Here is a 25,798-nt window from a genome sequence, read left to right on the forward strand (position 1 = left end):
TTTCTGTCACTTGATCAAAATCTACACCATGCTGAGGTTCAACACTAAAGAAAAGTCTTTGCTGACTAACCTGGTCTTTCTTAAGTTTTTAATTCTCAAACATCTATATCCAATATGTTTATATGTACTCAGAATGGAAATGTATCATTTCAGAAATGTTTCATGTGTATCTTGTCCAATTAGAATGTAAAGAAAAATTTTTGGCCTTTTAGGTCTCATTGTAGGGCTGAATAGTAGGAACTTAATTTTTGTTGAATGGGAACTTCCCAGTAATTCTCTTAGATGCTGGATTAATGAACTTTTGCTGTGGCAGTAAATGCCCCCACAAATTTGGGGGCTTACAATAATAAACATTTATTTCTCACTAACATTAAGTAGGTTGGCTGTGCTCAGCTTGCTTACCTGGCTCGACATTACTTGCCTCTCTGCTGAGATCTGTTCATTGTAAAACCCAGGACTACCTGGGGCATTATCTGCTCTTGGTAGAGTGCAGGGGCGCAAGATGTCCAACAGCAATAGCTCTTAAAAGAACTTCATGGAACTGGCCCACAGTTTATTGGTCAGAGCTAAGCATTGGGCAAAGTACACACCCAAAATAAAAAGAAAAGTATTATTTGCCTGTGGGGTGAGGGTGGGAGAGTGAATGTTCATTGAACAGTATGACCTAATTCAGATGTTTCTGAATTAAAACAAAAAATTAAAGAGGTGACATTGTAAGTATGAAACAAAAGAAATCTGGTGGGGAGGAGGGCTTCCAGGGGCCTGCGCATGAGAAAAGATTTAATTACACTTGAATTACTTTAACAAGAGTCTTATCAGCATTACAAACTAGGGGGCAGCCAAGTGTCCTAGTTAAAAACTGGGTGAGTCAGTGTACTCTTGGTTCAGATTCAGGATCTACCACTTCTAGCTATACAGTCTTCAGCGAGTCACTGTATCTTAGTATCCACATCTGTAAAATGGATGTGCCACTTATCAAATTGTTGCTTTTCAGCTCTAAATTCATCTTTCATTGTCTTATTTGTTATATTGGATATTTCTCCCTTGCCAGCTTTTGAGCTTTGTCAGTAGTGGGACCGGAGGGAGAATAGAAAAGGAAGAGGTGTTACTCCCTGATTCTAGTGTGATCTTTATTGCATGTAGTGGCCCGCAGCAGCGTGTGGGATACCCAGTGGCACTCGACTCCTAGGGAGCTCTTGTGGCAACACTCCTACATGCAGTTTCTGAATGAGTTTCATACTATGGCATCTCCCCATGGGCACCTTCCTGAGTTCCACTGGCGGGAGTTCCAGCAGATGGCTTTACAGTGAGTTCTTTTGGTGTGGCACTTAGATTTCTCAGATTTCCACGCCTGTGTCCTCACCACAAGGTCTGGATATCAGCTATGCTGGGAGTAACCCCTTTATAGATTTATTCTCCTGTTAGTCAGCATTGGTCCTCAAAGTAGTAGCTGCTCTCCATATCTGCTGTCTCTACACCTCTTAGTATTTAGTCCCCTATTGTAATTAATAATGCTGTATATTAATTTTTCCCTGTGAAAATTACTATGTGGTTTCTTGTCTTCTAATTGTACCTTGACTGATATATCAGGTTTGTAAATAGTTCTCATACAATTGTTCTGAGTATTAAATGGGATACTTGGTATTGCAAAGTGTTTAAAATAGTGTCTGCCACTGAGTAAGTACTTACATTTGTTGGTGAAGTTGATACAGTCATCATCATCAATATCATCACCACTGTCCTACCACTAGTTAGGAGTAACATTTCTACTTTTTGTTCACAGGATGTTTCGTCTTAAATCACTTTCTGCACTGGCAGAACTGGCCCTGGGTTCTCGATGGTACCATGGAGGGTCACAGCCCACTCAGATCAGGCGGCGACTAATGGTGGTGGCTTTCCTGGGTGCATCTGCAGTAACCGCAAGTACTGGTCTCTTGTGGAAGAGGTGAGTGTTATCTGAGCATCCTTTTCTTATAGGTACTCTGAGTCTTCTAGTTGTTTCTGTTATCTGAAAGGAATTGATTTCTGGCTTCCTTTTGTATCAAAACTTTGTTCAAATCATTTGGCATTGATAATATTTATCTATGAAATCAGATGTTTTAGAGAATTCAGCTATCATTTCTAAGCAACGAATAGGAAGTATTCTGCTTCTAGATCTGTCTGTCTCCTTTGCTGAACATTTTAACCTACTAAATTAAATTATTAATTTACCAATTTCATGATTTTAATCAATTTATGATAATATAATAAATTTAACAATTTAACATGTACAACTCAGTGGTTTTAAGTATATTCCCAAGGTTGTTCAGTCATCACCACTGTCTGATTCCCCACAATTTTTATTGCCTCATGAGAAACTCCATGCCATTCATCAGTCACCTTCCACTTTCTCCATATTCCCTGGCCCCAGGCAACCACCAGGCTACTTTCTGTCTATAGATTTGCCTGTGCTGGACACTTCATAAGAGTGGAATCTTATGTAGTCTTTTGTGACAGTCTTTGTTCTTGTTGCATAATGTTTTCAAAGTTTATCTGTATGGTACCATGAATCAGTACTTCATTTCTTTTCATGGCAAATTTATATTCTGTTGTATGGAGTGTGTAGCACATCTTATTTATTCATTTATCTATTGATGGCTACTTAGGTTGGTTCTAATTTTTGGCTGTTGTGAGTGATATTGCTGTGAACATGTGTGTACATTTTGGGGGTAGAATATATTTTCACTTCTGAAGGGTATTTACATAGGAGTAAAATTTCTGGATCATATGGTAACTCTGTCTTTAACTATTTGAGGAACTGATATACTTCCTTGTAGTCTGACTAGTAATGTATGAGTATGTGTACTTGTGTGTGTGTATTGGCTTAGATCTCCTCATATGTAAAATTGGGATACTGATAGTACCTATTTCACAGGGTTCTTATGAAGATTAAATAAGTTATTTTTGTTAAATGCTTAGAGCAGTGCTTGGCACTTAACTTTGTAAAATATCTTGTGTAGAAGATATTTGGCACATAGTAAGTTATCAATAAATGTTAGTTATTATTATTGCATATAATATGAGGCTGAGGAATGGTGAAGAAAAGAAAGAGAATATTAGCAGAAAAGACTGGCTTCCCAAAAAGGGTCGCAGTCCTGACATAAAAGATCTTACATACTGTGCTAAGGTGTTGAGAGTTTAATGTCTAGGCAGTGGTGAGCTTAGAGGTTTGAAGCAGGAGATTGATAATAGACAAGTTTTAAGAGACATTAATGTAGCAACAACAGTGGGATAAACTGTAGTGGGGAAAAGCTACTGACAAACACTAATACTAGTTGAAGATGATGAAGAGGGTATGTAGGACCCTTAGCAAGGAGCTGCTGGGCTTAGAAATAATGCCAGGTAAAATGGACAAGAAGGTGCTCTGACAGAGACAGAGTTCGAGAGAGAGATCTAGACTGAGGAACAAGGAAGAGGATGAGAGGTAGGGAAGAAAGAAGGAAAAGAGGAGTAGAAAGGGTACTTTTTGTCCTTTGGCTGTAATATGTACTAAATGCTTAGCAATTTCCTCAGGGATTTTTTAAATAATGGAACTGTAGGGTCCTACGCAGGTGCATTTACAAGGGGGGAGCCCACAAAAACTGGAATTATCTTCTGGAGGGTGGGCCCCTTGTAATACAAGCTTCCCCCACTAGGTGAGTGTTCTAGGAACCCATCTGTATCAGTGCAGCAGCTGGCATTGCTATGAGAGGCTGCATTCAGGTTCAGTGAATATTTTTGAAGATGTAAACACATCTGCCCATTACATGATGTGTTAATTATGAGCACGCCTGCCCACACTGTGCTGAGTGTTTGACCAAAAACATCATGCCTCCCGCCCCATGCCTCACGCTCTCTATTTATTTGATTTTGCCCTGGGCAACTTTATTGTTCCCTGGATGAAAAAGTCCTCAAAGGGAAATGTTTCTTGGATATGGAATGGTGAAACCAAAAATGGCAGAAGCACTAAAAGGCATCAAAATCAACAAGATCAAAAACTGTGTGGAGCAGTGGATAAAAATGTCTCGACTGCATCAAATAGAAAGTACTTTGAAGGTGACTGAAGTTTAAACTGTAAGAATAAATGCACAATTTTTTATAAATAAATTCTGTGTGTATGTGTGTGTTCCCCCTTGTAAAATTGCCTTTTGGCTTAGTCTGACTTAAAAGAAGACAAAAGACTGTATTTGAAGAAGTTGAGAAGTTGTTTCATGGTTTGAATGTTTAAGAAGATATTCCTTTTCACCCTCAGAATCAATTATACTATTTTTTTTAATTTGTGTTTTGCTACTTTTTGTAATCATGTTTCCCCCAAAAGAATAAGAAGATGATTTGGAGTATTATGTAAAAAAAACTTATATATTTTTATTGGTACAGCATTTGTAATTTTTGAGCCCCAATATATCTAAATCAAAAATTTACATGTTGACAGCATCTCCCCTATGCTAAGGATTTTGCTTTTGTCACAGATTTTAATTTCATGACAGTTTCCAAGTTATAAATGTACTAAGTGCCAGGATTTTAGTTCTGTAAAACTATTATTCTTATGCCTTTGCTGTGCCATATAAGGAGTATAATGAAATGATCTATAATTATTCTCAAGTTTGGAAACCAAAAATAAAAGTTATTGAACTTTTCTTGTTTATGCTGAGATCAGGATCAATAGCAATGACTATCTAAATTAATTATGAGTTATCTTGTCAGAGGATATAGGCATATGGCTTGCCATTTAACTTTTAAATATTTTTCTATCTTTTCTTTAATTGTTAAATGAGCAGAAATATAATTTTTCCCTAAGAAGTGAAATTTAAAGTTCTCTTAAAAAGAAGATACTATAAAATGAGTATAGTTTAAGGAGCCTCTGTTACAACTTAAAGACTACCAACATTTGCATCATGGGAATGCTGGAAGGAGAAGGGAGAGAGCAAGAAATTGGAAACCTATTTGAAACAATAATGACAGAAACCTTCCCTAACCTGGTGAATAGAAATACAAGTCTGGGAGACCAAGACTCCCAAACAACATGAACCCAAAGAGGCCCATACCAACACACATCATAATTAAAATGCCATAGATTAAAGGTAGAGAGAATTGTAAAAGCAGCAAGAGAAAGCAATTAGTTACCTACAAGGGAGCTCCTATTAGTCTGTCAGCTAATTTCTCAACAGAAACATTTCAAGCCAGAAGGGCTGGGCATGAAATATTCATTGTGATGGAAAGCAAGGATCTACAACCAAGATTACTCTACCCAGAAAAGCTATCATTTAGAATTGAAGGACAAATACAGAACTTCCCAGACAAGAAAAAGCTAAAAAAATTCATCATCACCAAACTAGTATTACAAGAAATGTTAAAGAGTCTTTTTTTAAAAGAAGGTGAAAAAAGGTAAAAAATATGAATAATAATCAATAAATACATAGCTGTAAACAATTACTTTAAATGAAAATGGGTAAATGCTCCAATCAAAACACATATGGTGGCTGAATGGATAAGAAAATAAGACCATTAGATATGCTGTCTACGAGTGACTCATTTTAGATTGAAAGACACAAAGTGAAAGTAAAGGGATGGAAAAAGATAGTTCATAAAAACAAAAAACCTGGGGTAGTAATATTGATACCAGACAAAATAAACTTTCAAGCAAAGGCCATAAAATGAGATGAAGAAGGGCTCCACAATTCCACTTCTGGGTATTTATCTGAAGAAACCCCAAACACCAAATTTGAAAAGACAAATACATTCATATGTTCATTGCAGCATTATTTACAATAACCAAAATATGGAAGCAGCTTAGGTGCCCATCAATAAATGAATAGATAAGAAGTGGTGCATATGTACAATGGAATATGATTCAGCCATAAAAACCAATGAAATCTTGCCACCTGCAATACCATGGATGGATCCAGTAACAAGGGTGTCAAATTCATTTTCACCAGGGACCACATCAGCCTCGTGGTTGCCTTCAAAGGGCTGAATGTAATTTTAGGACTGTATAAATGTAACTACTCCTCAACAGTTGAGCAAGAACTTGGCACTGCCGCTGGGTAGAAACAAGGTGCTGGGCTGGATAAAACAAGGTGGAGGGCCTTGTGTTTGCCACCTGTGCAGTAGAGGATATTGTGCTGAATGAAGTGGGTCAGACAGAGAAAGGCAAATGCCAGATGATTTCCCTTATATGTGGAATCTAAAAAACAAATAAGTTCAAGAGAAACAGACTCACAGATATAGAGAACATTTTGATGGTTGCTTGATAGGAGAGGGCATGGTGGGATGGTGAAAAAAATGAAGCAATTAAGAAGTACAAATTTGTAGTTACAGAAAAATCATGGGGATGTAAAGTACAGCATAGGGAATATAGTCAGTAGTATTGTAATAATTATGTATGGCATAAAATGAGTATTATATGTATTGGGATTATCACTGTAAGTTATATAAATGTCTAATCACTGGGTTGTACATCTGAAACTAATGTAATATTGTATGTCAACGGTAATTTAAAAATAATTTTTTAAAAGAAAGAAATGTGCATGGGAGCATAGACTTTAAAAGGAATGAGATTGTACCTGATTGGGTGGCTCAGCTGGTTGGAGTGATACCCTGTATACCAAAAGGTTGTGGGTTTGATCCCTGGTGAAGGCACATACTTAGGTTGCAGGTTCAATCCCCGATTGGGGTGTGTACGGGTGGCAACCAGTTGATGTTCCTCTCTCACATTGATGTTTCCCTCTCTCTTTCTCTCTCTAAAAATCAATAAGCATATCCTCAGGTAAGGATAAAAAAATAGTTGAGACTATAGGCCAGAAAATAATTTTAATGCCAGTAGAAAGAACCAATTTGCTTTGTCATTTTTCTTGCTTTTGCTCTATAGACTTTTCCTTTCTGTAACTTTGAAAAGGTATGAGGAGCTGGCAGTATTTCTAGAGTGGCTGTCCATATAGGACAGAGTACCTCATTCATGGCTTGCTCCCAGATCTGGAGGAATGTTAGTGTCCTTTAGATCTGGGGGTAGCTGTGAAACAATAAAATAATGTATATGTGGCTTAAAAAAGAAGGTACTATATAATTGTTAATTAAAACTTAAAACTTTAAAATTCATAAATTTCAACTACAAAAGAGCAATATGTTTGATCTAAAAAAGTCTAATACAGAAAGTGAAAGGATTAGCCGAAAAGCATATATTCATAACCCATAGACAGAAACAACAGTGTGATCATGGCCAGAGGGAAGGGAGACAGGAGCTAGGTGGAGGCAGGCCAAGAGGGGGAAAATGGAGACATTTCTAATAGTGTCAACAATATAAATAAAGTTAAAAATATATCATTGTGTGTATATAATAAATGTATACTATTAAATTGGAACTATCTAAAAATGGTCAAGGACTTTAACATTTTAAACTTTACAAATATAATATCTAAATCATATCTAGATACATGATTCAAATCAAATTGCAGTAATGGATGACTTTATGAGAAAAAAATCTGTATTTTTCATCCCTAGTTCTTTTCTTTAACAAAAAATAAATATCATACATTTAATGGGTGTCATGATAGATAGTTTTGAAATAGGTAAATAACAAACTATACAATTTGGAATATATGCTGGCAAACAAAAATGAGTGTGTTCTGAGATATACAGTTAGGTCTTACATACTAGGTATACTACCTAAATTCAGTAACTTGAATTGACTTAAATATAATCTTTAGAAACCATGCTGGAGTACTGTTGGAACAGGAACATTTGTCACAATCCCACTTTCTCAATCTCAAAAAAGATACTGAGATATAGTAGTAAGGATTTAGGATTTGGAATCTGAACACCTGGGGTCGACACTGGCTAAATCATTTACCTAATATCATTCTTGTTCAGCCTGAAGTCCTTCATTTAGTAGGAGCTTATTTGCTGAGGTTGGATCCTGTCAGCTTTTGTCTAGAACTGTTTTTATTTTGCCTTCACTTTTGAAGGATATTTTCACTAATACAGAATTCTAGATTGACTTTTTTTCTTTCTAGAACTTTAAGGATGTTATTCAGGATAGAAGGTGGCAGCGTGGTAGGTGGGAGCACAACCTCCTTGCTCATGCACCCAGCTGGGACACCTAGCCAGTCTTCTGAAGAACACAGTGAACACGCAACAGCATCCCAGCTTATATGAAGTTTAGAAGCCAAAGATTGCAGAGGATGTTTAAGAACAGACAATCATATATTTCTTGTCATAGTATTATTATTATTCCAATTCCCACACAGCACCCTTCCCTGATCTTGGTCCATTTCACTATTTTCCTGAGTGTTATTACTATTGTGGTTAACTTTATTCTCTCGAACACTATGCCAAGTTTCTATCCCTTGCTCTTACTTATTTCACCATCTAACCTCGCATAAGCACTCTGCTTTCTGGAGTCAGCTCACATTCTTTTTCCCCTCTAATATGAGTCTTATCTCTTTTTCACCTTTTATAAAAAGTGGCTAGTTGGGTGAAATGTCACAGTTATTGCTGTACTTCTCCAAAGCATCGCCTGTTTTCTTCTTCTTGGTACTTTAAATCCCATAAAATACTGTGCTGCTATCATAATCCATTTTGCCTTTGCCCAGTCCCTGATCACATACAAGATAAGGTAGGAGTTATGAATACCAGTAAACCTGCTGGAGGAGGTAACCCACCAACAAAGGAGCCACTAACAGGTAAAACCCAAGTACAACAGGAGAACCCACACAAATGGAGGAAAGAGCAACCCTAGAACATCCAGACAAGGAGATCAAAGAGACCACACCACTGAGTCCCACAGAACTCCTACCATAGAAGTTCACCCTATAAAGACAGCTAGCAAAGCAGAGCATCAGGAATCACAGAAACACCTAAAGAGTCACCTAAAATGGGGAGACAAGGAAAGAACCTGCAATCAAAAGGGATGGAAGACTCCCCACTAAAAGAGTGAAATGAAATGGAGGCAAGCAAACTATCAGATAAAGAATTCAAAAGAATCATTATAAGGATGCTCAAGGAATTCAGACAACTATAAGAAACTGAGTGAAAACTACAACAATATGAAAAAGGAAATAGAAACTATAAACAAAAACCATGAAGAAATGAAGAATACAATTTCTGAAATTAAAAACATACTAGAAGGAATTACAAGCATGCTGGATAAAGCAGAGAACCAAATTAGTGAGCTGGAAGACAAGGTAGAAATACCCAGATAGAGAACCTGCTCAAAAAAAGACTAAAAAAATATGAAGATAACTTAAGGGAACTGCAAGACAACATGAAATGCAACAACATTCAAATCATAGGAATACTAGAAGGAGCAAGGGATAGATACCCTGTTTAAAAAAAAAATGAGAGAAAGCTTTCTGAACTTGAAGGGAAAAACCACTCAAGTTTAGGAAGTGCAGAGGGTCCCAATCAAGATGAACCCAAAGAGGTCCACTCCAAGACACATCATAATTAAAATGCCAACTTTTATAGATAAAGAGAGAATCTTAAAAGCAGCAAGGGAGAAACAGGAAGTAACATACAAGGGAGCCCTGATATGGCTTTTAGCTGATCTCTCAACAGACAGACTAAAGGCCAGGAGAGAATGGCAAGAAATATTCCAAGTAATGAAAAGCAAAGGACTGCAACCAAGACTACTCTGCCCAGCAGGGCTCTCAATTAAGATGGAAGGCAAAGTAAGGAGTTTCCCAGACAAAAGAAGGCTGAAAGAAGACACCCCCACCAAACCAGCACTAAAAGATAGGCAAAAGGGACTGCTACAAGAAGAGGAAGAAAAACAGTAAGAGAGAGAGGGAGGGACACAGGTACAAAGAGGGGGAAATGAATAAATACCTATCAGTAATAACATTAAATATGAATGGATTAAATGCTCCAATCAAAAGACATAGGGTAGCTGAATGGATAAGAAAACATGACCCTCACATATGCTACCTATAAGAGACGCCCCCCCCCAAAAAAAGACCTACACAGACTGAAAGTGAAGGGTTGGAAATGAATATTCCAAGCAAATGGACAGGAAAAAAAAGCTGGTGTAGCAATACTTACATTAGACAAAATAGACTTCAAAACAAAGGCCATAAAAAGAGACACTGAAGGGCACTTCTTGATACTCAAGGGAAGAATCCATCAAGAAGACATAAACATTGTAAACATATATGTATCCATATATGCATAGGAGCACCCAAATATATAAGGAAAATCTTGGAGGATTTCAAGAAGGATATAGACAGCAACACACTTATTCTAGGGGATTTTAACAGCCCACTGTCAAAAATAGGTAGATCTTCCAAACAAAGTATCAACAAAGATATTGCGACATTGAACAATGCCCTAGATCAAATGGACTTCATTTCATACCGAAGAAACAAAGTACCCATTCTTTTCGAATGCACACGGGACGTTTTCAAACATAGACCACATAATAGAACACAAACCCAGCCTCAACAAATTCAAGAAAGTTGAAATCATATCAGGCATTTTCTTGGACCACAAGGGTCTGAAACTGGAAACCAACCTCAAGGAAAAACTCAAAAACACTCAAATTCATAGGGATTGAATCACATGCTATCAAACAGTGAGTGGGTCAATAATGAGATAAAGGAAGAAATGAAAAAGTTTCTGGAAACAAATGAAAATAAACACATAATAGTCCAAAACTTACAGGACACAGCAAAGGCAGTCCTGAGAGGGAAATTCATAGCCATACAGGCCTACCTAAGAAAGAAACATTTCAAATAAACAACCTAACCCTACATCTACAAGAACTGGAGGTACAATGGCAAACAAAGCCCAGAGCAAGTAGAAGAAAGGAAATAACCAAGGTCAGAGCAGAATTAAATGACATAGAGGCTAAAAGCATGATCCTAAGGATCAATAAATCCAGGATCTGGTTCTTTGAAAAGAGAAACAAAATCAACAAGCCTTTAAGCAGACTCATGAAGAAAAAGAGAAAGGATTCAAATAAACAAAATCAGAAATGAAAGAAGAGAGATTACAACTGATACCACAGAGTTACAAAGAACTGTGAGAAGTTACTATGAAGAACTATATGCCAAGAAATTTGAAAACCAGGGTGAAATAGACAAATTTCTAGAAAAATATAATCTCCCAAAACTGAATGAAGAAGAAGCAGAAAGCCTCACCAGACCAATAACAGTTGATGAAATCGATGCACTAATCAAAAAACTTCCAGAATACAAAAGCCCTGGACTGGATGGATTCACAGGAGAATTTTATAAAACATTTAAGGGAGAGCTAAGCCCTACCCTCTTCAGACTATTCCAAAAATCCAAGAAGAGGGAAGACTCCCAAACTCTTTTTATGAGGCCAGCATCATTCTAATCCCAAAGCCAGATAAAGACATAACAAAGAAAACTACAGGCCAGTATCACTGAAGAACATAGACACGGAAATCCTTAATAAAATATTGGCAAACCACATCCAGCAATATATTAAAAAGATCATACACCATGACCAAGTGGGATTCATCTCAGGGATGCAAGGATAGTACATTATTCACAAATCAATAAATGTAATACATCACATAAACAAAAGACAAAAATGACATGATCATATCAATAGATGCGGAAAAAGGATTTGATAAGGTACAACACCCATTTATGATGAAACCACCCAGCAAAGTAGGAGTAGAAGGAGCATACCTCCACATACTAAAGGCCGTAAATGAGAGACCTACAGCCAACATCATACTCAATGGGCAAAAACTAAAAGCTTTCCCACTAAGATCAGGAACAAGACAAGGATGTCTGCTTTCACCACCTCTATTCAGCATAGTATTGGAAGTCCTAGCCACAGCAATCAGACAAAAATAGAAATAAAAGGCATCCAAATTGAAAAGGAGGAAGCAAAATTGCCATTGTTTGCAGGTGATATGATAGCGTACATAGAACACTCTATAGACTCCACCAAAAAACTACTCGACCTAATAAGTGAATTTGGTGAAACAGCAGGATTAAAAGTCAGTATTCAAAAACTTAAGGCATTTTTGTATGCCAACAACAAAATATCAGAATCAGAAATAAGGGGAAAAATCCCATTTGCTATAGCATCAAGAAAAATAAAGTACCTAGGAATAAACCTAACCAAGGAGGTAAAAGACATGTACTCAGAAAACTACACAACACTGAAGAGAGAAATTAAGGAAGACACAAACAAATGGAAGCATGTACTACATTCATGGATTGAAAGAATTAACATCATCAAAATGTCCATATTACCCAAAGCAATTTATAGATTTAACGCAATCCCTATTAAAATACCAATGACATATTTTAGAGATATAGAAAAAACATTTCAAAAATTTATGTGGAACCATAAATGACCCTGAAGAGCTGCAATAATTTTCAGAAAGAACAAAGTACAAGAGATCACAATACCTTATATAAAACTATATTACAAGGCCACAGTAATGAAAACAGTCTGGTACTAGCATAAGAACAGAAATGTAGACCAATGCAATAGAATAGAGAGCCCAGAAATAACCCCAAGTGTGTATGATCAATTAATATTCAACTAAGAGGGCAGAAGCATAAAATGGAGTAAAAACAGCCTCTTCAACAAATGGTGTTGGGAGATCTGGACAGCTACATGCAAAAAAATTAAACTCAACCACCAGCTTACACTATACACAAAAATAAACTCAAGATAGATAAAAGATTTAAATATAAATGTAAGTAGTGACGGCATAAAAGTCCTGGAGGAGAACATAGGTAGGAAAATCTCAGATATTCCGTGCAGCAACATTTTCACTGACATATCCCCTAAAGCAAGGGACATAAGGAAAGAGTAAATAAATGGGACTTCATCAAAATAAAAAGCTCTGTGTGGCTAAAGAAAACTTCAGTAAAATGAAAAAGGAACCAACCGTATGGGAAAATGTATTTGCAAATGATACCTCAGGCAAGGGTTTTATTGATCTCCAAAATACGTATAGAACTCAAACAACTTCACTCCAGGAAGACAAACAACCCAATTTAAAAAATGGGCAAAGGACCTAAACAGACACTTCTCAAAGGAGGACATGCAGAGGGCCCAGAGACATATGAAAGGATGCTCAGCTTCACTAGCCATCAGAGAGATGCAAATTAAAACCACAATGAGATACCACTTCACACCAGTCAGAATAGCCATTATAAACAAATCAGCAAACAACAAGTGCTGGAGAGGTTGTGGAGAAAAGTGCACCCTAGTGCACTGTTGGTGGGAATGCAGACTGGTCCAACCACTATGGAAAACAGTAGAGAATTTCCTCAGAAAACTAAAAATGGAACTGACTTTTGACCCAGCAATACCACTGCTGTGATTGTCCCCTAAGAATCCTGAAACACCAATTCAAAAGAACCTATGAACCCCAGTGTACACAGCAGCACCATTTACAATAGCCAAAAGCTGGAAGCAACCTAAGTGGCCACCAGTAAATGAGTGGTTAAAAAAACTATGGCACATTTACACAATGAAATACCATGCAGCAGAAACAAAGAAGGAGCTCCTACCTTTTACAACAGCATGGATGGAACTGGACAGCATTATGCTAAGTGAAATGAGCCAGGTGGTGAAAGACAAATACCATATGATCTCACCAATAAGTGGAACCTAATTGATAAAACAAACAAATAAGCAAAATGTAACCAGAGGCATTAAAATAAAGAACAAACTGACAGTAACCAGAGGGGTGGAGGGAGAGGAAGAGTAGGGGGAAAATGAAGAAGGGCCATCAAGGAACATGTATAAAGGACACATGGACAAAGCTAAAAGGGGCAGATTCAAGGGTAGGAGGTAGAGATGGGTGGGGCAAGTGGGCATGGTGGAGTGAAAATGGAGACAACTGTACTTGAACAACAATAAAAAATAAATAAATGAAATATGAAATAAAAATACAGATTTTAAAAATAATGTCATTCAATTGCTTTTAGCTGTATTTTTGGTTTTACTTTTTTTTTTCAATTTAGTATCCTTATTATGACCAAGTATCCTTTTTTACTGTGCTATGTAAAATATACATAGCATAAAATATTAGCACTTTAACCATTTTAAGTTCTGTGACATTAAGTACATTCACATTATTGTGCCACCATCATCAGCATCCATCTCCAGAACTTTGTCATCATCCCAAATTGAAATTCTATACCCAATAAATAATAATTTTTTACTTTCCTTCCCCCCATTCCCCTTGTATTCTACTTCACCCTCATCCCTGGTATTTTAATCTATGAATTTGACTATTCTAGTACCTGTGTAATTGGGAGAATACAAGGCCTTTTTGTTTCTGGCTTATTTCATTTATCATAAAAATTTCATGGTTCATCCATAGCATGTGCCAGAATTTCCTTCCTTTTAAAGGTGAAATAATTTTCTGTTGTACATATATCATTTTGTTTATGCATTCGTTTGCCAGTAGATACTTGGGTTGTCCTCACCTTTTGGTTTTAGTGAATAATGCTGTTATGAATATTCATGAATAAATATTTCTTCAAGTCCTTGCTTTCACTTCTTGTGAGTATCTGACCAGAAGTGGAATTGCTGAATCATGTCTTCAGTTGTTTAATAAAAAGTAAATGGTAATTCTTATCTTTGTTTTTATGTATGATCTCTATCTTTTTCCCTGGCTTACTTTTATGATATTTATCACTTATTTTCAACTGCTTGATTATAATGTGTTTTGGTGCTGTTTAGTTTGTGTTTGTTTAGGATATGTTAATTTTCTTGGACTTTGAGATTTTAGTTTTCATGAAATTTGAACAATTTTTGTTCATTATGTCTTCATCAGACTTTTTTGCCTCCCTAGTCCCTTCATATACACTTTCTGGACTTTATTAAACCATCTGATTTTATCCCACATATCAGCAAGGTAATGTTTATATGTTGTACAGCCTTTTTTCTCTCTGTGCTTCAGTTTTGGAAGTTCTTATTGTTTTCTCTTCAAGGTTATTGATTTGTTTTTCTTCAGTATCTTATCTGTTAAGTCTACTTAGTGATTTTTAAAAATATTGAGACATTGTATTTTTAATCTCTAGAAGTACCATTTAAAAAGTATCATTGATTTTCTCTTCTTTATGTTATGTTTTCCTTTAAATGTTTTAATGTTTATAATCATATTTTTTAAAAGTTTTTTTTCTGTTTATTCCATCATTACAGAGTCTATGATTTGGTGTCTCATTTGCTTGTCTCATTTTAATCTAATAAATTTTTAAGGGGCTACTGTGTTATGTGTCAGAATTTTCTTTTTATATTGTGTGTCCAGTAACTTATTTTTGTAGTTAAAGTATTTTTTATACTTGATCTTTTTAACATGTTACAAAATTTAAAGTGATTTACACATCACCATAATAACAGTATTCTGTGTTTGCTTGTTTATTTATCTTCACCAGCAAGCTTTATAAACTTTTGCATATTTTTATATAGCAGTGTAGGGTTTTTTGTTTGTTTAGCATGTTTCGTAATTCAGGTTTTGTACTGCTGAACTCTCTCAGTTTTTGTTTATCTCAGAATATCTTTATTTCTCCTTAATTTTTAAAGGATAGGTTTTTAAAATTTTGTTTTGTTTTTTAATCAGTTATAGTATTGTGGGTTGGCATTTTTTTTATGAGCACTTTCTATATGTCATGCTATTCCTTTATTGTCTGGCAAGGTTTCTACCAAGAAATCTGATTATGGTCTTAAGGAGTCCTTTTGTGCATAATGAGCCGCTTTTTTCCTACTGCTTTTAAATTTCTCCCTTTGTCTTTGACTTTAAACAGTTTGATTATACTGTTTCTGCATGTGGATTTCCTTGGATTCCTCCTATAGGGAATCTGTTGGGATTCTTCAATTTGGATGTCCAATAACTTCCCTAAATTCAAGAACTTTTGGGCCATAATTTCTTTACATAAACTTTCTACCCATTTCTCTCTCTCCCTTCTTTTTCTGGATCTCCTACAATAAATGTATTGGTCTTCTTGACTTTGTCCCATAAATCCCTTAGGCTTAAAAAGGCCTTGGTAGGGAAAGAGAAATAAGGGAGAAGGAAGAATATAAGAATGTAACATTTGCATGATTGTCATTGCCAAAATAAAAGCCCAGAGTTCATGGGAAAAAAATCCTTTAGGATTTCTTCATTTCCTTTTGTGTTTGTTCCTCTGACTGGATAATTTCAAATGATCTGTGTTTGATTTATTGAATTCTTTATTCTGCTTGATCAAATCTGCTTTTGAATTTTTCAGGTCAGTAATTATATTCTTCAGTGCTAGAATTTCAGTATGCTTTTAAAAATATTTTTATCTCTTGGAATACTCATTTTTAGTGCATTGTTTTCTTGAGCTTATAGAGCATCTTTATAATGGGTATTTTGAACTATTTTTTAGATAATTAATATTCCTGGTTTTTAGGATCAGCTTCTGGAGATTTATTTTGTTCCTGTGTTTGGGCTGCATTTCTATGTGGGTGTGTGTGTCCGTCTGTCTTGTAACTTGATGTTGAGGTCTGTGTTTTTGAAGAATCAGCCCCATATCCCAATGTTTACATACTGGTTTAATATAGGTAAATACTCTCAGCTCTCAGTCCAACTGTAGATTCTGGGTACCTCTGAAACCTTTTTCGGATAGATACAACTTCTCTGGCTCTGGGGGGCAATTTCCCAATTAGAGTCTTGCCATTTCCTTTTTCAGGAGTTTGTAATGTCTTGGTCCCTCTGGTGTTTGTCTGCGACACTGAAGATTCTCTGATCTACAGCAAAACCCATCCCACTGTCTTATCAGCCACGAAGCATTCAAAATATGTCAGTTTCCCTTCAGCACCCAAAGTCAGGTGAGGTAGATACCAATCCTTCAGGCAGCCCTGTGAAGAGCTAGAATGCCAGATACACATTCTACTTCTTTCCTTCCCATCTGAGGGAGAAACACCTTTTCCCAGTTACTCCAGCAGTGGCAAACCACCTTCTGTTCTTCTTTGTTCTCAGTGGCCCCCAGGCATGCAAATTGTGCCACTTCAGTTGGTGCTGTAAGTGAGGTGAGCAGAAACTAGTTCCTGGACAGCCTCTGAATAGTTGAAATGTTGGACACCCATTCTGTTCTCCTCTGTCCTCCCTGTGGGAGGAGTCTGTGCTGTTCACTTTCAGTGGGCTGTGCTTGTTTGGGGGAGGGGCTGGCATAAGTAAAGTGAAATTGCTCCTCTTACTCATTTCAATGTTTCTGTTCTTGGCATTGTGCTTGCTGGTGTACTACAACTTCTTAACTGGATTTAGGAAATTTCATAAAGGTATTTTGATCTATCAACATTAACCAGTGTTTCTGTGGTGAGAAAGACTGGGATTTCCTATTCCACCATCTTGCTGACATGTGTTTAATAATTATTTTATTGGTTATTTTACATTGTGAATACTACATTGTCAAGTGTCTGGATTTTGTTGTTTTCCTTTAGAAATACTGATTTTCATGTTGGCAGGATGTTAATTTGAACATTTCCCACTTGTGAGTTCCAGAAGTTATTTGGCCTACAATTCCTTGGTAATTGTTATTTGCCCAATTTTGGATAATTTAATCCTAAAAATGCACTACTTAATTTTTAACTCAGGAGACCCCAGTGATTTGTGGAACTTTTTCTTTGTTAACTTCCTTTCTCTGGTCCTCTCCTCACCAACTCAAGTTACCTCATACTCTCCAAACTTTGACCTGTCTTCTCAACTTAGCATGATTACTCTGTTTTCTTGGAATCTTGTTCATGATCTGAAAATAAAATGGCTTCCAACAGAACTTCAAGGCAATTATATGCCTAACTTCTCTCAGAGAGTTGTTATATATTGTTCAATATTTGAAGATGTTTGTTCCAAATATTTTGTTCAGTGTTCTGTAGTTTTTTTTCTCTCTGTAGAAAGGCAAATCTAGTGCAGTTACTCCATTGTAGTTGGAAGAAGTCCTCTTTCTGTATTTTATACGTTCTGTAATGTTTTATTATTATTATTATTATTATTATTATTATTATTATTATTATGTCATACTGCAATGGCTTCGACTATCAGGAATAATATAGGAAAAAACAAAGTGATTCTTGTAAGCATGCAAGTCCTAAGGTGGTACAAGTTGTATGATGTAATAGGGTATAATCTGTCAACTATATGTGAGCTCATAGAGTATCATGGATATCAACCAGTAAGTTTTACAGAAGAAATTATAAATGCTGTTTAATTAATCGAACTGAATAAAACAATGTGGTTAGGGTAGTTCCTGTTATACCAGATGATACTGAATGTCTATAGATTTTCTGTTTTAGAATTTTAGGTTTTTGAGAAGTCACCTCATAAATCACCCCTTCCAGGAGATTTTTCATGACCTTTTTCTGTGTTCTTACTTATTCTTTTATCGGTGTGTTTGTTTTCCCTATTGATTGTCTACGTTTTGAAGACAGAGACAGTCTTATTCATTTTCATCTTAGCAACTAGTATAGGCCTTAAGCATTTGAATGATGAATTGAATGAAAGCTGTCTCCTAGATAGATAGCTTAGGTCTCCACTTTATCAGCCCATTATCTTTTAGCTATCAAGAGTTTTCTAAGGGAAATAAAGCATTGAAATGATCAGTATGTCATTTGGTCCAGGTTTAAAGAAAATTTGAGCTATGGTAGAAAGGTCTTTTGGACCAGGTTGGAGTAAAGTATTAGGTCAGTGTGGTAGTTTCTTGTTGCTTTTCAAAACTTCTTTATTTTTAGGCCTTTACAAACATTTTTTTTTATTTTTAGCCTTTAAAAATAAATTGTTCTTGCTTACAAGTTCAAATAATTCCTTGCCTTTGTTAGTATTTAGAAAATATTACTTGTAAGTAAATGAAATAAAAACTATTGATTCAAATTTCTGAATAGTCATGTGAAAGGAATACATTGAGAATGTTATCATAAGCTTTAGGGGAAGCTAGATGGAGGTGTGAAGGGATTGAGTAAAATAGAAGAAACTTGTGGACAAGGATAACAGTGTAGGTGATCGCTGGGAGATGGTGATAGAAGGAAGTGCAGGAGGGTATGGGGGGAGGGGGGATATAAATGGTGATGGGTGGAGACTTGACTTGGGACAGTCACACAATACAATGTACAAATGATGTGTTATAGAGTTATGTACCTGAGACCTGTATAATTTTGTTAACCAGTGTCACTCCAATAAATTCAATAGAAAGGGGGGAAAAAGAATGTTCTTACATTACAGTATCTTAATCCCAATGTATTTTTTCCTAACCCCATTTCAGATCAACATAGTAGATGAGGATTTCCATTTGTTTTCTTTAATCAGTAACAAACACATTGCATGCTTTCTCTATGTAAGGCACTGGGTTAGGAACTCTGGATACTTAAAAGGAAAGAATGCAGTGTCCATTCTCTTTTTAATGACCTTATCTTTTAGGTTGAACCATAGAACATTGCTTATATTTGACAGGTTTTTTTTATAAGTAGAAAAGAAAAATATAGGGTTAAACATACCCTTTTAATTAAAAAAAATACTTTTAAGGTTTAAAAGTGTTTAAAATTTATAATTCCTAGTAGGAAAAAATTCTCTGAGAGAATACCAAAATGGCAAACCACTGTAAAATGTTGCAGCTGCATTTGGGACAGAGGGGTAAGGATTCTCTTCAACACACTGCAGCTTGCTTCATGAGAAGGTGAGAGGTACACTGGTTTGTATTATTGGGACATTCATTGGGCGATCCAAGTTGCTTTTCCTTCAGCAAGGGCTTTATCTGTTAGAAGGGCATTAAACTTGACCTCCAAATTTGGCTGACAATTTACTAATGAGATTCACAACCATTGGGTTGCTCTAGTATTTTGACATATTTATTGGGTTCTGAGCACATCCTGGAAGGCCACCATAATTTCTGGATTCTGCGTGGCTGGCTGCAAGAACCTCTAGGTCACTGAGAATTTCATTGAGTCCAGGCATTCCTCCCATTCCAGGCATTCCTCCAGGAAAATTACCAGGCTTTCCCCCAGGAAAGCCACCTGGAAAAGAGCCATACTGAGCTCCTGATTGTCTTCTGGCTTATTCCTTCCTCTGGGCTCTCTCATGGTCTTCCCATGGTCTTCTTAACTCTTTCCATTCTTTCTTTGATCTCTCACATTTCACATTTCTGCTCATACTTTCTCCAGTGTTCTGCAATTTTCTGGGCCCTTGGTTGAACTTTTCAGCATTGCATTAGCATCTTCATCATAATCCAATGTGCATTCCAGGGCAAGATCATGGGCTGCTTCTTCCCATGGATACAGAAGTCTGTGTGCTTTCCCTCGCCATTTATAAGGCTGAGCTGAATCAGGCTTTTATTTCAATAGCTCTGTCACAGTCAAAGATAGCAACATTTGGCTTCTGTAATTTGATGGTGATACTGGCTCTCTTGGCATACAAAATCTCCAAGTGAGGATTCAGCTCGATGGCTTCTATGAACTAGTCAATGGATTTCTATAGTTCACCATCACTTAGAACAGATACCTTCTTATCATTTGCCTGATCTATTATCTCCTTGGTTATCTCTACATTTTCTTTTTAAATGTTTTATTCATTATGCTATTATAGTTGTCCCATTTCCCCCCCATTATTCCCCTCCACCCTGCACACCCCCTCTCACTCGCATTCCTCCCCTTTGGCTCATGTCCATGGGTCACATATATTAAGTTCTTTGGCTTCTACATTTCCCATACTATTCTTAACCTCCCCCTGTGTATCTTTTACCTACCATTTATGCTACTTATTCTCTGTACATTTTCCCCCTCTCTCCACGTGATTTCCATTTCTATGATTCTGTTCCTGTTCTACTTGTTTGCTTAGTTTGTTTTTGTTTTTATTTTTGTTTTAGGTTCAGTTGTTAATAACTGAGTTTGTTGTCATTTTATTGTTCATATTTTTTATCTTTGTTTTCTTAGATAAGTCCCTTTAACATTTCATAAAATAAGGGTTTGGTAATGATGAACTCCTTTAACTTGGCCTTATCCAAGAAGCACTTTATCTGCCCTTCCATTCTAAATGAAAGCTTTGCTGGATAGAGCAATCTTGGATGTAGGTCCTTGCCTTTCATGACTTGGAATACTTCTTTCTAGCCCCTTCTTGCCTGCAAGGTCTCTTTTGAGAAATCAGCTGACAGTCTGATGGGAACTCCTTTGTGGATAACTGTCTCCTTTTCTCTTGCTGCTTTTAAGATTCTCTTCTTATCTTTACTCTTGGCTAATGTAATTATGATGTGCCTTGGTGTGTGCTTCCTTGGGTCCAGCTTCTTTGGGACTATGAGTTTCCTGGATTTCCTGGAAGTCTGTTTCCTTTGCCAGCTTGGGGACGTTTTCCTTCATTATTTGTTCAAATAAGTTTTCAATTTGTTGCTCTTCCTCTTCTCTTTCTGGTACCCCTATAATTCGGACGTTGGAACGTTTAAAGATGTCCTGAAGGTTACTAAGCATCTCCTCATTTTTTTTTGAATTCTTGTTTCTTCATTCTTTTCTGGCTGAATGTTTCTTTCTTATGGTCCACACTGTTGATTTGAATCCCGGTTTCCTTCCTGTCACTGTTGGTTCCCTGTACATTTTCCTTTATTTCACTTAGCATAGCCTTCACTTTTTCATCTATCTTGCAACCATATTCAACCAAATCTGTGAGCATCCTGATTACCAGTGTTTTGAACTGTTCATGTGATAGGTTGGCTATCTCTTCATTGCTTAGTTGTATTTTTTCTGAAGCTTTGATCCATTTTTTCATTTGGGCAATTTTTGGCGGGGGGGGGGGTGGTCTTGGTGTGCCTATTACGTAGTAAGGGGCAGAGCCTTAGGTGTTCACCAGGGCAGGTCAACTCACACCTCTGGGTTGTGATGCTATATGTGGGGGAGGGGTTTCGAGAGGGAACAGTGCCACTTGTTCCACTCTCTGCCAATTTTCAGTCACTTCCCCTGCTACCCACAGTCAAATTGGGCCCTTCTGGTTCTGATTCCTGGGTGGGTGGGCTTGCATACATTCTAGGACCCTGTTGGTCTCTTCAGTGGACTCTCTGTGAGGCTGGGAGTTTCTCCCCCTCTGCCTCAACCCCCACTGATGTTTTCAGTAGAGGTTTGAGGTTTTATTTCCCCATGCTTGAACTCTGGGTTGTGTGGTCTGTCTCGCTCCCCAGTTGTTCCTCCCAGTTTATCTGCACACAAATGTGGGACCACCCAGTTCACAATCTGCTGCCTCACCAGGTCCGGTCTACCAGCTGCCTGCCTTGCCTGCCCTGGTCCCCCAGCCACCACCTTGTCTTGAGTCCTCTCTGCCCGGCTGCCTGTCTCTGCCCCTCCTACCAGTCTGTATGAATGTTTCTTCTTTAATTCGTTGGTTGTCAGACTTCCATACAGTTTGATTTTCTGTCAGTTCTGGTTGGTTTTTGTTTTTAAATTTGTTGTCCTTCTTTTGGTTGTGCTAGGAGGCACAGTTTGTCTACCTATGCCTCCATCTTGGCTGGAATTCAGTCTTATCTCTACATTTTCATCTCCTATTTCTCGAGGGGCATCAGAGTGTGCTTAAATCACACCCTTATTGTCAATTTCTAGATCACTTTCCTCACTTGATCATTTATTTGTCCTTATTTCTTCATCTTCTTGCTGTCTGTTTTTTCTCCCTTATTTTCTTCTAATTTGGCTTCATGAATAGCAGGTAGTATTTTACCTCCCATGCTCTCCACCCACTCCCCCAGGAAGTGCATTTCCTCAGTATGCAGAATGCTCAGATCCTGCTGACATGTTTTCACAAAGGCCTGAAGCTCTCTCACTTTGTGGGGATCCATGGCCAGGAAGTGGCAGAAGGCAGTGGGGGCAGCTAAGGTTGCTAACTCAGCATGACTGTATGGAAGGGGGCAAACAGTTTTTGATTTGTAAAAACAAGGATCATGTGAGTCTACCCAATAGTTAAAGAGTAAGATGGATTCTGGGAAAACATAAATAACCATACAGAACACTAAATTACATGTTATGATTCATTGAATAAATGGTGTAGGAGTTTAAAGAAATGGAGTCATTACCTTTGATAAGGAAGGTGGGAAAAGCTTCATAAAGATTGTCAGTTTCAACTTGTTTTTTTTTTTAGATTTTATTTATTTATATTTAGAGATGGGAAGGGAGAGGGGGAGAGAGGGAGGGAAACATCAGTGTTTGGTTGCCTCTTGCTCACCCCCTCCTGGGGACCTGGCCCAAAACCCAGGCATGTGACCTTACTGGGAATAAAACCCACAACCCTTTGGTTCACAGGCCATACTCAGTCCACTGAGCCATACCAGCCAGGGTAGTTTCAACTTCTAATCAGCCAGAGGGGCTTCTACTGAACATTCAGTTTTTTATTGCATTTGATAATTGAATGAAACTGGAAAGCTTTCTTGTAGAATTTTACTTATGTACAAATTTTTATTTGAATACTTGTTTTTGATTCTTTTGGTCCCACATTTCTTCTTTCAGTGCATTTTTATTGTGGTAAAAAATAAACATAAGATTTACTATTTTAGTAACTTTTAAGCATACAGTTCATTAGTGTTAAGTGTGTTCACATGGTGTCAAAACAAATCTCCACAACTTTTTCACCTCGTAAAACTGAAGCTGTATACCTATGAAACAACAGTTCCTTCCTCCCCCCTTGCTGCTGCTTCTAGCTACGGCCATTCTACCTTCTGTCTCTATGGGGTAGATGATATTAGCTACCTCACAGAAGCGGAATCTTACAGTATTTGTGTTTTTGTGGCTGATTTATTTAATTTACCATAATGTCCTCAAGACTGACCCATGTTGTAACTTGTGACAACAAGTTACAAAGTTTGTCACAAACTTTGTGACAAACTTTTCTTTAAAATTTTTGTATATTTAAAAAAGTTGTACATAATTAATACATACACTTGATGAGTTGCAGATAAGTATATACCAGTGACCCATACCACACTCCATGTTATAAAATTCTCCCATGACTTCCAAAAGTTTCCTCCCACCCTCTTATTTTTATTATTATTACAGATTTTTTGGTAATAAAACACTTAATGTAAGATCTATCCTTTTACGAAATTTTAAGTATACAACACAGTGTTGGTAGCTATAGGTACTATTCTAAACAGTAGATTTCTAGAACTTATTTATCTTGTTTTTTTATTTATGCTATTACGATTGTCCCAAATTTTCCCCCTTTCCCTCTTCCACTCAGACCGCCCCCCACAACTTACTCAGATAATCTCTACACTGTTGTCCATACCCATGGATAATACAAGTATGTTCTTTGGCTACTCTATTTCCTATGCTGAGCCATCCCCATGACTATTCTGTAACTACAAACTTGTATCTGTTAATCCCTATACCTTTATCACGCACCCCTGTAACCCCTTCCCATCTGGCAAACATCAAAACATTCTCTGTATCTATTCTGTTTCAGTTCTGCTTGTTCATTTATTTTGTTTTTAGATTCAATTATTGATAGGTAGGTATTTGTTACCATTTTATTGTTCACAGTTTTGATCTGCTTAAAGATGAGCCTTTAACATTTTATATAATATTGGTTCAGTGGTGGCAAACTCCTTTAGATTTTTCTTGTGTGGGAAACTCTTTATCTGTCCTTCAATTCTAAATGATAGCTCTGGTGAATAGAGTAACCTTGATTGTAGGTCCTTGCTTTTTATCACTTTGCATATTTTATGCCAGTTGCTTCTGGCCTGTAAAGTTTCTTTTGCAAAATCAGCTGACAGTCTAATTGCAACTCGCTTGTAGGTAACTAACTGCTTTTCACTTGCTGCTTTTAAGATTCTCTCTCTGTCTTTAACCTTTGGCATTTTAATTATGATGTCTTGGTGTGGACCTCTTTGGGTTCATCTTACTTGGGACTTATTTGGGACTTGTATGTCTCTTTCGTTTACTGAGTTAGGGAAATTTTCTGTCATTATTTTTTCAAATAAGTTTTCAGTTTCTTGTTCTCTCTCTTCTCCTTCCAGCACTCCCATGATGCGAATGTTGGTATACTTGAAGTTTCCCAGAGGATCCTTAAACTATCCTCATTTTTTTCTTGGATTCTTTTTCTCTTCTTGTTGTTCTGATTGGGGTTTTTTTGTTGTTGTTGTTGTTGTTGTTTTTGCTTTGTTATAGTCTAAATCTCTGATTTGATTCTTAGCTCTATCTCCTCTACAGTTGACTCACTGTAAATTGTTCTTCATTTCAGTTAGTGTGTCCTTCATTTCTGACTGGGTCTTTTTTATAGTTTCCATGCTCTTGTTTATGCTGTTGAGGTCATCACTAAATTCACTAAGCATCCTTATAACCAGTGTTTTGAGCTCTGCATCTAGCAGTTCGCTTGTCTCCACTTTGTTTAGTTCTTCCTATAGAATTTTGCTCCATTCCTTCCCTTGGGCCGTGTTTCTTTGTCTTCTTATTTCGGCAACCTCCCTGTGCTTGTTTCCACATATTAGTAGAGCTACTTCAAATCCCTGGCTCAGTAGTGTGGCCTAATGTAGTAAGTATCCTGTAAGGTCCATGGCACAGCCTCCCCTGTCACACAAGCTGGGCATTTGAGGTACGCCCACCATGTGGGCTGTGTATACCCCCCTTCTGCAGCTGAGCCTTGATTGCTGTTGGCCAATCAATGGGAGAGATTTACCTAGACCTACACTGTCATCTTGAAGTTCTCTGCCCCTATCTTATAATTTAACTGAAATTTTGTGCCCTTTGGCTAACACTTCCCTGTTTCCCCTGCCCCACCCCCTGGAAACCACCATTCCACTCTTCTTCCTCTTTGATTTTGACTGTTTTATATTCATCATTTAAATGGTGTAATGTAGTATTTGTCTTTCTG

At 37.0% G+C, this 25,798-nt stretch overlaps 1 protein-coding gene and 1 pseudogene across 4 annotated transcripts in view; one reads left to right on the forward strand and one right to left on the reverse strand.

The window, feature by feature from the left end:
- MICU1 (mitochondrial calcium uptake 1) overlaps positions 1 to 25,798 on the forward strand; it is a 235,893-nt gene that overhangs the window by 38,692 nt on the left and 171,403 nt on the right. For all 4 annotated transcript variants that reach the window (XM_028512754.2, XM_028512756.2, XM_028512757.2 and 1 more), the window contains one exon: positions 1,784 to 1,945. In XM_028512754.2, coding sequence (XP_028368555.1) covers positions 1,785 to 1,945 — 161 coding nt within the window. In that variant the 5' untranslated portion in view covers position 1,784. Of the gene's footprint in view, positions 1 to 1,783; positions 1,946 to 25,798 lie in introns of those variants that run through there.
- Positions 19,480 to 23,025, reverse strand: LOC114496211 (annotated as a pseudogene).

Source organism: Phyllostomus discolor, chromosome 5 (genome assembly GCF_004126475.2).
Source record: "Phyllostomus discolor isolate MPI-MPIP mPhyDis1 chromosome 5, mPhyDis1.pri.v3, whole genome shotgun sequence".
Taxonomy (NCBI): Eukaryota; Metazoa; Chordata; class Mammalia; order Chiroptera; family Phyllostomidae; genus Phyllostomus; species Phyllostomus discolor.